The sequence below is a fragment of the Aphelocoma coerulescens genome, chromosome 8 (genome assembly GCF_041296385.1).
Source record: "Aphelocoma coerulescens isolate FSJ_1873_10779 chromosome 8, UR_Acoe_1.0, whole genome shotgun sequence".
NCBI classification, from domain to species: domain Eukaryota; kingdom Metazoa; phylum Chordata; class Aves; order Passeriformes; family Corvidae; genus Aphelocoma; species Aphelocoma coerulescens.
The window spans coordinates 4,694,647-4,709,979 of record NC_091022.1 but is presented as its reverse complement, the minus strand read 5'-3'; the positions used below and the strand labels follow the sequence as shown (position 1 = coordinate 4,709,979).

The window sequence follows — 15,333 nt, the reverse complement described above, 5'->3', positions numbered from 1 at the left end:
GCTTTATTGCTTTTATCTGTCTTAAGGAGGAGAAAATTAGTAAGATTTTGATTTTAGCATGCATTTGGTCTTATTTTACTTAACCTGGTCCTAGGATACACCCTGTGCCTTATGGGACTCAGAAATTCTTGTGCCTGGAGTGTGAGGGGTAGGGATTTGAGTCTCTGAGCTCTCAAGTCCTCACTTGCTATAGATTTGTTCCTGAATGTTGTGTGTGATTCTGTGAACTTAATGTGCATTATTTCTCTCATCTGGGACATTTCTGAAGCACAGAGCACCCACAGGCACAGGAATGTGGCTGTACACCAGTTGTGGTGAAACTTTTTTCTATCATGAACAAAGAATGCTGGGAAGACTTGCAGGGGATTGTGACTGTTATGAGATTAGAGGAATAAAACGGCTCCCCTCCTCCCCCACCAGATAAAATCCTCGCAGATGAGTAGATTTATTTCAGGTTCTTCAGGAAAGATGAATTTATGACAGCAGAATGGAACTTCTCTTTACTTTTATATTTCTCATTAGTCCTGTCTGGACAAACAGAAGCCCACAGAGTAAGTGAGGAACCTCAATGCTAATTCCTGCTAGTTCTTACTTTGTTTCAGCTGTTTAGCCCTGCTTTTGGCTTTGACAGTTTTCCAAAACACCGTATTAAAACCATTCCTCATCTCTGATAGAGAAATGCATTTGCCTTTGAACTGGGTGTGTTTTGGCAGATTCGGTGGATTTGGGGTTTTTGATACAAAAAAATGTTTAATTAGTAACTATTTCATTATAGTTTGATAATTGCAGGACCTGTCTCAGATGGGGATTCATCCATTCACAAACACTTTGCTTTACATTTCTGCAGTGGTGTTTTGAATGACCACTATGGAAGTTAGAGGAATCCGTGGATGTACTGAGCATGTTTGGCAGCAGAGGAGTCAATGTGTCTGCCAGATGTGTCTGGTACTTTCAGCAGCCATAAATTTAGTTGTTTCCAATTGCACTGTGTTTTTATTGCTTCTATAGAGATTTACGGACTCTTTATATTGGCTGATTTACACAAGAGCTTGCTTGCTAGAAAAATCCGAGTCCTGCTGCCTAGAGAGTGAGGGAAATGACTATGGGCCAAAAAGCTTCAAAAATAGGAGCATAAAGCAAGACTGTTAAGCTCATACTTAGTCTCAAAGTAAGTGACTTCACCCTCAGAAGTTTGGAGCATGGAGCAGTTCCCACTGCCGTTGTGGAGGCTCTTGGGTGTGTTTGGTATTTTCAATAGAAGGATGCTTGCTGGGAAGATGCACCTCCCTAGGTATCCAGGGATTGCTCTTTCGTTGGAGATAGGGAAGAGGGCTGCCCAAATGCATTGCAGGAGGCACAGAGGCCCAGCTGTCCTAACCTGGCACACGTTGGAACCTGGTGGCCTTTTTGTTCTGTTCTCTTCATGCTTTCAACGCTGTGTGCCTTGGAGAGCTGTACAGGTGATAGATCAGCACTGCTGGGCAAAGAACTAAACAAAACACAGCGGGAAGGGTTGGAAGGCTGATGAAGATATTTTATTCTTACAGCATTTTAATGTTTTGTTTAAATCTGCACATACTTGTAGCCTAAGGCTTTAATGTTGTTGTTTTGTCTTTTGAACTAGTCCCCCCTAGTATTAAGGGAGGAAACACTACCACAGAGGTATCGGTGCTCCTCAACAACCTGATAAATCTGGAATGTGAAACCAAGGGAATCCCTGTGCCCACCATCACCTGGTACAAGGATGGGCAGCATGTGATTTCCAGCCCCCAGGCTCTGTATGTGGATAGAGGGCAGTTCCTGCAGATCCCGCGGGCGCAGGTGTCAGACTCTGCGCAGTACTCGTGTCGTGTGAGCAGCGCTGCGGGGACTGCGGAGAAGCTGTTCCACGTGGATGTCTACGGTGAGGGACAGCTCCTGGACTGCCTAATTGCTCCTGCAGAACAGCTGTGGGAGACATTTTCAGCCTCTGCAGCCTGGCAGTGGCTGTGATTGAACTCTGGCCTCTGTTGGCAGGGCTGTGTAGAGGGAGATTTAGACCCTCTGCTTTATGGGACTCTCCAATAGCTCATGACTTCATGGAATTATAGAATGGTGTGGGTTGAAAGGGATCTTAAAGCCCATCCAGTGCCGCCCCCTGCCACGGGCAGGGACACCTTCCACCATCCCAGGTTTGCTCCAAGCCCCATCCAACCTGACCTTGGACACTCCCAGGGATCCAGGGGCAGCCACAGCTTCTCTTGGCACCCTGTGCCAGGGCCTCCCCACCCTCACAGGGAACCATTGCTTCCTGATACCCCATCTAACCCTGCCCTCCCTTCACCAGCCTTGGTACCATGCTTTCTTCTACTCAGCTATTTCTTTTCCATGTATATCCATTCTCTATCTCACATCTGCATGCTAAACAATACTTACTTGAAAGACCCACTCTGGGTGGGATCTTTAGTGTACTCTTTTAAGTCCTTCTTGTCTAGTTCTTCCCTCTCAAAGTCCTGCATATCCTCTGTTTTATACAACTGGTCAATTTTGAACTACATCATTTGACTTCTCTGCCTTGCCTTGCCCCAGCAGCAAATTCTCACATGAAATTGTGCGTGACATGATGGCAGATGGAGCCAGAGTGGGTGGAACAAACCCATTTTCTCTTAATACATTTTCTGGCTATAGAATTAATGGCTTGCAATATATTTTTTCCTTCCTGCAGTTCCTCCAGTAATCGAGGGCAATGCTGACACAGCCCAGAGCAGGAAAGTGGTTGCTGGTAATTCCCTGACGTTGGAGTGTAAGGCTGCTGGCAACCCTCCCCCTCTCCTGACATGGTTAAAAGATAGGGTTCCAGTGAAAGCAAGTGACAAGCTCCGTGTCCTGGCTGGGGGGAAGCAGCTGGAGATCCTGAACGCCGTCGAGGCTGACCGGGGCCAGTACTGGTGTGTGGCCACAAGCATAGCTGGAGAACAAGAAATCAAGTATGACGTTGACATCTTAGGTGTGTGAGCTGCCGATTTATCAGATTCCTTTAAACTTAAAATGCAGAAGTTCCATAAAACCTATGGTTTTATTTCTGTTGGTATCAATATATTAAGATCAGTTAGTCACGCTCTGTATCTAGCTGGACCTGGGCACTGCACAACTTTTCTGTCCAGGGCTACAGGACAGCTGAAGACTTGTACTTTCAGGTTAGTTCTTGAAGGTTTTTTTTGTGTGTGGTAGGTAAATACTATTCTCAGTAACCTCTAAAATTCTTCTTACTTGTCTTCAGAGAAGAAAATCACAGAAATCCATTAAAAATATTGCTGAGTAGTTGCCTCTGGGAGAGGACATCTTTCTCTGAATTTGAGTTGAGTTGTGCAAGTTTTGAACCTTATACTGAAAAAAATACTTTTTCTTCTATATCCCTTGAATCCATTACCACAGTCTGTATCTCAGCAGTCCCTTCTGAATGCCTTGAGGTAAATGAATGTACAAAAATGTGAATCACCTTCTCCTGACATGGAAGAGAACTGTAAAGAATTGATTTTTAGGTTTTGCTCACTTGAACATAATACTGAATGCAGATGTAGAGCATCCCTTCTGCTTCTGCAGGTAAATGTCACTGATCTTGATAGTGGAGGAGCAGTGTGGCAGTGCTTCCTTCCCAGAGAGGATGAGACAGGATGAAGAGGACCTGGAAGAGTATCCTCTGCACCTTTGTTTTCTCCTTCTGCTGGCAGAGGGTGCTAAAAGGCCCCCCCTTCCCACCCATTCACAAGGTTCTTCTGACAGAATCTGGAAAACACAACCAAACAAGAAACAGTAAAAAAGTGTGAACAGTGATTTGAAGCCACAAAATGTCACTGGGCAGATGTTTTCCTTCAAAAAGGAACAGTGGTTCATAATGAATCAGGGTGTGTTTAACAGTGCTATTTGAGAGAGACTTGTTTGATTTTTGTGATGTATAAATGTTTCTGGTGGTGGATTTTTCTTTCTTACAGTGCCACCATTTGTGGAAGGTGGGGATGAGCTTTTGGGCTACATTGTGATCCTCCATAGCCCTTTAGAGCTGGATTGTTCAGCAAGAGGGACACCCTCACCAACTATCATGTAAGGGCACTGATACGACAGTAGAAAAAATTCAAATAAATCTGCTGGTTCGATAGGTGAGCTTTATGAGCCACCTGTGTTAATCAATTGGTGGTTAATGAGTAGAGGACAAACTCCTGCCTCTGCTGGTAACACCATCAGGCACTCACTTGGCAACATCAGGATTTTATTTTAAAGTAGATTTGTTTGTTGTGCCAATATCCATGTCCTGGAGATTAGGATAGAAAACAAGAGCAGACAAAACTGTAAGTCCTTTGCTAACACAACTTAATATGCCCTTTTCTTCTGTCACCCATGACTGCTTTTGCTTTGGAGGTTCCTCTCTGCCTCTGGTAATATGTGTTGTTGCCTTTCTGACATTGTCTTCAGTGGCTGTTCCCCAGTACTCCCTTTCTGATAGACCCTGCAATCCATGGCACTCAGACAAGGGGAATACAACCTGACACCTGCAGACTTCCCTAGAAATGCAAACAGAGTTACTGAGGCATTCTGTTTAATAGAATTGTGCATATTTTAGGAGTGTCATTGATCTTACTTTCACAGACATCTGAGATGGAACTTTCTTTTTGGTAGGTGGTTCAAAGATGGTCAACCAGTTGGAGAGGAGGCTGGACACAGGGTCTTATTAAATGGACAGAAGCTTGTAATCTCTCAAGCTCAAGTGTCAGACAGTGGGCGCTATAAGTGTGTGGCTGCAAACAAGGCGGGAGAACATGCAAAGGAATTTGATGTTACAGTGCATGGTAGGTTACTCAAGGTGGACAGGAAGCAGCAGACTGCTTTTATTTCAAATCTGTGGCAAGAAGGTGCTCAAACTTTCTATAAATGTTTGTTTGCATTAGCATGTTGAAAAACTGGAGAGGAGATTAGATGAAACAGAATCATAGAATGGTTTGGGTTGGACACCAGCCGTGGCAGGGGCACCTTCCACTAGATCTGGAAGTGAAGTAAAGCTGCACTTACCTCTGGATTATGGCTTCTATATATTTAAATGTACATGTTTAAATGATGCATAATTTTTGTTTCTGGTGCTTTTTGCAGTTCCTCCAACCATTAAATCAGCTGGGCCTTCTGAGAGAGCAGTTGTGCTCCACAAGCCTGTGACGCTGCAGTGCATAGCCAGTGGCATCCCCAGCCCTTCCATAACCTGGTTAAAAGATGGACAGCCAGTAAACACAGCCAGGGGAAATATCAGAGTAAGCATGATTCTTTTATGGGGTCCAAACCATGGAAGATAATTGCAGTAAGTTACACATGTTAGTGCTTCTTTTCCTTTTGTTTCCCTCACCCTGTAATACGAAAGTGCTTAAGATCCATCCTGCAGAGTGAGGGGCTTTTTACCTGCTTAGGGTGGTGTCTCAGGTAATAGCAGTGTTTAGCAGACCGAATCCCACTAGACACCTCGTATCAGCAGAGTCCATGACTGGAAATTCAGAATCTGTCTCCTTCCAGTGGTACTTTGCCCTTCAAGGTCAAGTGGTTATGTGCTGATTGTGAGGTGGCTCTAGCCAGTCATCCCTGTGAGGCGGGATTAGCTGAGCTGTTCTGTAATCACTGCAGCATCTACCTGTAATTCCCTTCTCCTGGTGAGATCCTGCCTTTCCATGAAGAGCCCTCCCCAGGGCTTGCATGTTCTTAGGGTGAGTGCTTGCAATGGCTTTGATTTCCAATGGCTGGAGCAGTTTTTGGCATCTTGCCTGCAGTCTCCTCTGCCTGCCTGCACCTCGTCAGCTGGATCTCCTCACACCTGTACAGCTCCTGATGCTGCTGTCCCAGGGCCACTGGCATCTCTGACCCAGCAGTATCCTCTTTCCATGAGCCCGGTTGGGAGGGGATGAGCCTGGCTGTGTCCATTCGCCCTCTTGCCGAGCGGCTGTGCTGGGGACAGTGGTGTCACATGGGGACAGTGGTGTCACACGGGGACAATGGTGTCACACGGCTCCTCTCTGTGTTTGGGAACAGCTGGAGGCCTCGGGCCGTGTCCTGCAGCTTGGCAAGGCCCTGCCTGGAGACGCCGCCCGCTACACCTGCGTGGCCACCAATGCCGCGGGGGAGGCCCAGCAGCACACCCGGCTCCACGTGCACGGTAATGCGGCCCAACGCGGCTGTCCCACAGCTCTTGCACCTGGGCTCACTTTTCTCTGGCTTTTCTCCTGGCTCTGCACATCCACCTCTTGGTTCTCCTTCTCTGTCCCACTCCATTAGTAAGGCAAAACTGGCTTTTGTAGAGTTCAGCCTCTTGCCTGTGATACCAGAGGACACAGAAAGGAGCAGGTACCTCTGCTGCTCAGAGGTATCCCAAAAAGTCAAACACATTCCTACTAACCCACCCCTCAGAAGGGTACTCTTTGAATCAATGTGTGATATACCACCACTGGCATTACTAATTCCATCCAAGCTTTTTGTGGATATTGGTATTCCCCGTGACCCTGCAATGGGAAATTTTTACAGGAGTAACTTTTCTGAGAAAGGAACATTTTCTTGCGAGGGGATTTTTCAGCCTGTTTAAAAGGAATTTTCTTTTGCAGCTAAAAACAGTGTAAAAAGAATCAGGGAAACTTGAGAAGCTGTCATTTGCATGTGAATTTAAAAAATGCTCTCACCATGATTTACGTATATTTGGCTCAGAAGTGGTCACGAAGTGTTGTGCATTGCTGATGTGACCCAGTCCTCAAAGGAGGTGTGGGAATCCTCAGGAGGTGCAGGAATAGTCTGTGGCAATATTCTCACAGAGTATGGCTATGTTGACTTTTATTGCCAAACCAAGCCAGTAACTGGAAAATGTTAAACTGAAGAGAGGAGAGGTTGCAGAGTCTTTGTGGATGAGACTTAGAGGCATCACAACTAATTTCAGTGTCAGTCCCTTGCTCATAAAGCTCTCCTTTGCTGTCAGTCTTCATGTTCAAAGTGTCATTATCTGGTGTTTCTGTCATGTTTCAGATTTCTGAACTTCAGGAAGGTAAAAGCTGTCTACACCACTCAGTTTACTCTCACCAGGTGAAGTGAGAGGAGCTTGCCACAAGAAAGAATTGCTGTTCTGTGTTGTGTACCCATTACTTGCAAATCTACTTTAAGTTCTATTCTTCCTCAAAGAAATTAAAATTAACAAAAATAATGTTTTATTCTTCTTACCACTAATGTGATTATATAATTAGAGAGTATTCCCATTTCAGAGATGAACTTTCTGGAGAAATTCCTTGGTCATCCAGCAGTTGAAACTTGTGCAACTCACTGCCCAAAGTTTCTCTTAGGGTAGATGACTTTGTGATTGGATGCTCTGCTAGCTAGGTGGCTGAATTAATGAAAACCTGCTGCCTTTGTCTTTTCCCAGAACCACCCAGTCTGGAAGATGCAGGAAAAACATTAAATGAAACAGTGGTGGTGAATAATCCAATCCATCTTGAATGCAGAGCGTCTGGGAACCCTCTGCCAGGTATCCATGTACACCTCAGGGAACATCTCATAAAGGGTTTCACTTTCATGTGTCTTTGGAAAGTAGTGGATGTGCTGAATGTGGAGCTAATTGTGTGGTTTTAAACCAGCTAGAAACTGTGTGATGGGAAATGTCAATGTATGGGCTGACATGGAGGAAGGATTGAGGAATTCAGTGATCCCCACTGATATATGAGTGAAAACACATCACAAGGATAATCTATTCCCTTGTGATGCCCTGTCCACAGGCAGGAGCACTGTTGGATTTCTACTGAATGAGCTTTAAAGACATCCACTTTTATCTCCTATCAGGTCAGTATTTGTTAGTGTAAGGCAGATCTAAAATACTTCATGGATTGAGTGTGCCTGTCAAGTGTACCTGTGTCTAGGATTTTTTTAATGTATGGTTTTTGTTACCTGATAAGATATAAAAAGGCATGTTATTATGAGAGCAATTTGCTGTATCAATTATTGTAGAGCAAAAGAGGGGGAATAGTTACTAAGAGCTTACATCTAATATAGCAAAGTATTCTTGTGCTGATTATAGCAACACTTTCAGAAGAAGGATGTTACTAATTTCAGATGTGCATCCAGCTTCTCCTTTTCTGCCTTTTCAATAATTAATTCACAGCAAAGTATTATTTTCTAGAATAATTTATACTTCCATTAAAAAATTAAAATATTGAGGAACTAAAATGTTACAAAAGCATAAGAATTTTATATCTTTTTTACACTCATTTAATTTTTTTTTCTCCCTTTTTCCTCAAATTTTCAGTTATTTTAGAACAAACAGTTAAAATGATGGATTTTAGATCATTTTATGCAATAAGAACAGTTTGGTCACCCCTGGTATGATGCGATGGCACATCCTATTGTCAAGATATAACATTAGTCAGGAAAGTGAGAGCACAGCATCCCACTGGAAAAGGGAGAAGCTGTGTGCAAGTCTTGTCTGTCAGTCAGGCCAGAGCACTTTGTGGGTGTGAGTCTTTCCCCAAAACCCCTTGTGTATTACAGGTAATCATTCAATGAGTAGTAATTTCATCTGAGTAGTGAAGTGGTGCCAGCAAAGCCTCAGTGACTCATTCTCCTGATGGATGGTGCCATCTTTTGGCTGAGATGCAAAATCCACAGATTTTCTTGGTTGTCAACTTCCTATAAAATTTTCTTCTGCAGTAACACCAGTTTTCTGCTCTTTATTTTCATTTTGTAACCTGCCAGTTGCACTTTGATTTGGTTGCTTACGTTTTGATTCTTTGTCCCAGGTAGTTCAGTTTCATGTAGTGACAATTTAGGATAAAAGGTAAAAGAATTTGATACATATTATAGAATCCCTGGATGGTTTGGGTTGGAAGGGACCTCAAAGCTCATCTCCTTCCATCCCCCTGCCATGGGCAGGGACACCTTCATATTTTTGTGTGGTTTTAAACAGCTGCTCTTTACCTTGCTATAAGATAAGTAAATTTCCTATAATTTGATTTGCATAATAATTTTTCAATTTCAGAACACTTTTCCATAAATATCCGGGGGGGTGTGGATGATAATGTCCAACTTGCTGTTGAATTCTGGAGCACAGTCGGTATTTTGTACAAATCTTCCAATTTCCTAATTTTCTGTTGCATTTTATTATTCTTGATCACGATTAACACTGCCATTGACTGTTAAAGGTGGGCATTGTGTGTGAAAGCTGAGGTGGCTGGGGTGATGGCTCCGTGCTGCTGTGTTTGTCGGGGTTGTTGGTGACTTGTCCCCGTTCCTCTCCGCAGCCATCTCGTGGTCCAAGGACGGGCGAGCGCTGGGTGACAGGGGGCAGGTGCTGCACATCGAGGGCGCACAGGTGGCCGACTCCGGCCTCTACAGGTGCCTGGCTGCCAACGCCGCGGGCACGGCCGAGCTGCTCTACAACCTTCAGGTCCATGGTGAGTGCTGAACTGTAGGAACCCAGAGTGCCGAGAATATTTCTCTGCCTGTTTTTAAGGGTTCTTACCCCCCTGAACAACACTGTTTTAGCCTCAAACCTTGGAAAAAATTACCAACGGTCAGACAAGAACTAGAGAATACAGTGGTGTGAATTAGGTGATAGACTACTATGTAAGATTGTCACAGGGTGAAAAATTTAGAGGTTTTGGGCTTCTCTTTGTAGTAAATAGGTAAGAGTAAAAAATATCAAAATGGAGGATTGTTGTTGTTCTCTAAACCTTCTTCTCCTTCTTCTACTACTCCATATTCTGCAGTAAAAGTAGTTTAGAATGATTGGATAGAGAATTCTGCAGTTCCTAGTTGTGTTACTGAATAATTGGTAGGAAAGTGAAAATAATGTACGTTTTTAGTAACTATTGGTTAAAATATCTTTAAAAGGCTGTGTAAATCTTGATAGAGAGGCCTCACTCCTGCTTTTCTGTGCTATATGCTGTACCTGGGTCATGCTAGTGGCTCTGTTCCTCTGATAAGACTTAATAAACAACTATCTGGAAGCATTGAAACTCAAGGAAAAGTCTCAGTTTATCTTTGAAACTCCTTGCAAGGACTTTCAGCAAATTCTCTCCCATCCAGAGGGACTTGATTTATGGCATGGTACAGTGTCACTGAACCACGGAACTGTCACTCCTGGAGCTTGGGAAACACCTCTGAGAGCATCAAGTCCAACCGTTCCCCCAGTGCCACCAAGGCCACCACTGACCTATGTCCCCAAGTGCCACGTCCACACGGCTTTTAAATCCCTCCAGGGATGGGGACTCCATCACTGCCCTGGGCAGCTGTGCCAGTGTCTGACTACCCTATCCATGAAGAAATTTGTCCTAATATCCAAATTAACCTCCCCACCCCCAGCATGACTTGAGGCTGTTTCCTCTTGCCCTGTATTGTGACACTTAGGAATAACACTTGCAAGCTCCACCTTTGCTTTCCTCCTTTTCCAGTCTGCTTAACAGACTTGGTGTCACTTGTCACATGATCACAGAGTCCCAGGATGGTTTGGGTTGGAAGGGACTTTAAACCCCATCCAGTGCCACCCTCTGCCATGGGCAGGGACACCTTCTGCTATCCCAGGTTGCTCCAAACCCCATCCAGCCTGGCCTTGGACACTTCCAGGGATCCAGGGGCAATCACAGTTTCTCTGGGAATTCCATTTCAGGGCCTTCACCACCCTCACAGCCAGGAATTCCTTTCCAATATCCCATGTAACCCTGCCCTCTGGCAGTGGGAAGCCATTCCCCCTTGTCCTGGCACTCCATGCTCTTCACTCTTTTGTTTTCTCAGTGACACTAGAATAGCGAGTTTTGAATGCAGAAAATGTGCCAAGGGAAGGCATTTCTAGGAAGAATGAATTTGTGGAAGAGATATTTTGTTTAAGGGATCACTGGAGCAATTTGGAGGCCCCTGGCTGTTTGTTGTAGGTGACTTTGAAGCTCACAGTAGACAAAGGACACAGGTCAAATTCTCTTTCATAATTCAGGAGTTTTAAAGAAAAATGTGCTGTGCCTAGTAAGGTGAAGTGGAAGTGTGGGTGTTTGCTGACATGAGACACCTGAGCAAAAGCCAAATCGGAGCTTTTCCAGTGATTTCAGTGGCTTTTGGATGTGGCCATAATCTTTGATTCATGCATGTACATGTAGCTGGTTTTCTGTCGGAGTCTTCCACACAAAAGTGTGGCCCAAATTTGGCACAGTGTCCCCAGCTGAGATGCACACAGAGTATATCGTTCCTATTAATGTTAATTAATGTCTTGGGCGGTGCGTTTCCATGGATCTAATGACCATCATGGGAAAAACTGATGGCACAAGACACAGTCAAAGGCAATTAACCCCACCCAGTGATGAATTCCCAGGAAATCCTTAGCGCAAAGGTCATTATTCTAGTTAAATGAAACATAACCCCTCAGTACATGTGCGTCTTTTTAGGGGTGGTGGAATTTCAGTGAACACGTCCAAAGTTTTCTAGGGAGCTAAAACTTTCTGACTAAGACACAGAGCTTCCCCTTCTAGAACAGAGTACGTGCAGTTGCAGCCACAACTAATTGCATCAAAGGAACTAATTGCATCAAACCTCCTGTCCATGAACCTGCTTCATTCAGCTCGTGTCTCTCCAGGCTGACAGTGGAGAGCTGCTGGAATTCATCATCCACAGGTTTATCATCCACTGTCCTTAGAGTTTGTGAGCTTGAGAAGACAAAACTTGAGGGTTTTGCCCTCTTTACCAGTGGAAGCAATGACTCCTTAATAGAGAGCAGGCTCAAATGCCAAGTATTGAAAGTTGTGCTGCATTTATGGAACGGCTGCTCTAGATTTCCATGTGCACCTGCCTTGGTCAGCTACTGGTCTTATTCACCAGTTTCTGTTGTTAATAGTGTTATCAGATCTTTTTGGCATTAAAAACAATCCTTGATACTGCAGGCTTAACACTGAATGGAATGAGGGAGGCCAACTGAAGGAAGCAGGTGGAATTCCTGTTTAGTATATTCATAGGATTTCATTGCATACTCATTTTTTTCACTTCTTTCTCCCCACTGTAGCTTTCTCAGGCATTTGAGAACAATGATGTGCTAGTTTGAAAACAAACCAGTGAGAGGCACCAAGTCAGAATAACAATTTAATGGAAAATTAAAGTAAAGGAAAAGAAAGTAAAAGAAAATACTGACAGAGTCAAGATACAACCTGAGTCCCTATTAGGCAGGGTAGTGGTAGCAGTCTGGTGGAATGGTGGCTGCAATCCTCTGAAGTGGTGATCCTGTAGTAGAAGGGGTCTGCTCTTCCTCAGAAAATCCAGCGGTGGCTGTGTAGCTCCTGTCCTCTGGAAATCCAGTGGAGTCCCTTTGATGCTCAGAGTCCCAGTTATATCCATGATGGGATGCTTGGTTCCTCCCTCTGGGTGGAGCATCTCACAATGGGGTAATGAGTCATGACGCCAGGTGTTGATTAGGCTCGTTAACAGAAGATAGTCCGGAGGGAGTTATCTCTGAGTCATGCAGCAGGACAATGATGGGCCATTAACAGAAAGATAGTCTGGGGGGAGGAGGCAAGGAAGACACTGCCCCACCTGATTTCAACAGCTCATGAGGATGGTAATAGAATACACCTCAACCCAGGACATTATCCACCCCTTATTCTATTACCATCTACATCATCCCAAATCAATACCTTCTTAAACTCTAGACACACATACATATATATATATATACAATGAAACCCTACACACCGTTCTCACCTAAGATTAGGTCTCCCTGTGGTACACAACGGGTTTCCCCATCTTTTTGCATTACCCACCAAGTGCAACCAGGTCCTTGAGCAAAGACAATCCCACGGATGGGTTTGCCTTTGCCTGAGGTGGGATTAATCCAAACAGTCTTTCCTAAAATACCTCTCAGGTGTACCACAGGGACTCCATCTCCATCCACTGTGTGCAAGGGTTCAGACTCGGCAGGACCAGCTCGATTGATGGACCCTCGGGTATTGACCATCCAGGTAGCCTTCGCTAAGTTCACTTCCCAATTTTTGAAGGTCCCCCCACCAAGTGCCTTTAGGGTGGTTTTAAGTAGTCCATTGCAGCGTTCAACTTTTCCGGCAGCTGGTGCATGATAAGGAATATGATATATCCATTCGATACCGTGTTCTCTGGCCCAGGTGTTGATGAGGCTGTTCTTAAAATGAGTCCCGTTGTCTGACTCGATCCTGTCCGGGGTGCCATGTCTCCACAGGACTTGCTTTTCCAGGCCCAAGATGGTGTTCCGGGCTGTAGCATGAGGCACAGGGTAGGTCTCCAGCCATCCAGTGGTTGCTTCAACCATGGTCAACACGTAGCGCTTGCCTTGGCGAGTTTGGGGAAGGGTGATGTAATCAACTTGCCAGGCTTCCCCATACCTGTACTTTGACCATCGTCCACCATACCACAGAGGCTTCACCCGCTTGGCCTGTTTGATTGCAGCACAGGTCTCACAACTGTGGATGACCTGTGAAATGCTGTCCATGGTAAGGTCCACCCCTCGGTCACGGGCCCATTGGTATGTTGCATCTCTCCCCTGATGACCAGAGGCATCATGGGCCCAACGAGCTAGGAATAATTCTCCCTTGTGCTGCCAGTCCAGATCCACCTGTGATACTTTCACCTTGGCAGCTCGGTCCACCTGCTCATTGTTGCGATGTTCTTCATTAGCCCGACTCTTGGGTACGTGCGCATCCACGTGTCGAACCTTCACGGCCAGCTTCTCTACTCGGGCAGCGATGTCCTGCCAAATCTCAGCGGCCCAGATGGGTTTCCCTCTGCGCTGCCAGTTGGCTTTTCTCCAGCGAACCAGCCATCCCCACAGAGCATTAGCTACCATCCACGAGTCGGTGTAGAGATAGAGCCTCGGCCACTTCTCTCGTTCAGCAATATCCAAAGCCAGCTGGACGGCTTTAAGCTCTGCAACCTGACTCGATCCACCTTGTCCCTCGGTAGCTTGTGCAACTTGCCGTGTGGGGCTCCATACTGCAGCTTTCCACTTCCTGTTAGTGCCTACAATTCGGCAGGAACCATCAGTGAAGAGGGCATAACGTCTTTCAGTCTCCGGTAGCTCATTATATGGTGGGGCTTCCTCAGCACGAGTCACTTGCTCTTCCTCTTCTTCAGAAGATAATCCAAACGTCTCACCTTCAGGCCAGTTTGTTATAATTTCCAGAATCCCAGGGCGATTCGGGTTTCCAATACGGGCACGCTGTGTGATGAGAGCAATCCATTTGCTCCATGTGGTGTCAGTGGCGTGATGCGTGGAAGGAACCTTTCCCTTGAACATCCACCCCAGCACTGGTAGTCGGGGTGCCAGGAGGAGTTGTGCCTCTGTGCCGATTACCTCCGAGGCAGCTTGGACTCCTTCATAGGCGGCCAAGATTTCCTTCTCTGTGGGAGTGTAGTTAGCTTCAGATCCTCTGTAGCTTCGGCTCCAGAATCCCAGTGGTCGGCCACGAGTCTCACCAGGCACCTTCTGCCAGAGGCTCCAGGACAGACCATGGCTCCCGGCTGCAGAGTAGAGCACATTCTTCACCTCTGGTCCTGTCCTGACTGGGCCAAGGGCTACCGCATGAGCGATTTCCTGTTTGATCTGGGTGAAGGCTTGCTGCTGTTCGGGGCCCCAGTGGAAATCGTTCTTCTTGCGGGTAACCAGGTAGAGAGGGCTCACGATCTGGCTGTACTCAGGAATGTGCATTCTCCAAAAACCTATGGCGCCTAGGAAAGCTTGTGTTTCCTTCTTGCTGGTCGGTGGAGACATCGCAGTGATCTTGTTGACGACCTCGGTGGGAATCTGACGTCGTCCATCTTGCCACTTTACTCCCAGGAACTGGATCTCTTGGGCAGGTCCCTTGACTTTGCTCCTTTTGATGGCAAAGCCAGCTTCCAGGAGAATCTGGATGATTTTCTCTCCTTTCTCAAATACTTCCTTTGCTGTGTTTCCCCACATGATGATGTCGTCGATGTATTGCAGATGTTCTGGGGCCTCACCCTTTTCCAGTGCAGTCTGGATCAGTCCATGGCAAATGGTGGGACTGTGCTTCCACCCCTGGGGCAGTCGGTTCCAGGTGTATTGCACACCCCTCCAAGTGAAAGCAAACTGGGGCCTGCATTCTGCTGCCAAAGGAATGGAGAAGAAGGCATTGGCAATGTCAATAGTGGAGTACCACTTCGCTGCTTTGGACTCCAGCTCGTACTGAAGTTCCAACATATCCGGCACAGCAGCACTCAACGGTGGTGTGACTTCATTCAGGCCACGGTAATCCACCGTCAGTCTCCATTCTCCGTTGGACTTACGCACTGGCCATATAGGGCTGTTGAAAGGTGAATGGGCCTTGCTGA

The 15,333-nt window shown here is 45.8% G+C and overlaps 1 protein-coding gene across 1 annotated transcript in view; it reads left to right on the top strand.

The window, feature by feature from the left end:
* HMCN1 (hemicentin 1) overlaps nucleotides 1–15,333 on the top strand; it is a 184,972-nt gene that overhangs the window by 93,344 nt on the left and 76,295 nt on the right. Inside the window, exons 31-38 of the mRNA XM_069022401.1 lie at nucleotides 1,625–1,903; nucleotides 2,705–2,986; nucleotides 3,972–4,080; nucleotides 4,654–4,823; nucleotides 5,122–5,276; nucleotides 6,043–6,166; nucleotides 7,412–7,513; nucleotides 9,279–9,431. Coding sequence (XP_068878502.1) covers nucleotides 1,625–1,903; nucleotides 2,705–2,986; nucleotides 3,972–4,080; nucleotides 4,654–4,823; nucleotides 5,122–5,276; nucleotides 6,043–6,166; nucleotides 7,412–7,513; nucleotides 9,279–9,431 — 1,374 coding nt within the window. The remainder of the gene's footprint in view (nucleotides 1–1,624; nucleotides 1,904–2,704; nucleotides 2,987–3,971; nucleotides 4,081–4,653; nucleotides 4,824–5,121; nucleotides 5,277–6,042; nucleotides 6,167–7,411; nucleotides 7,514–9,278; nucleotides 9,432–15,333) is intronic.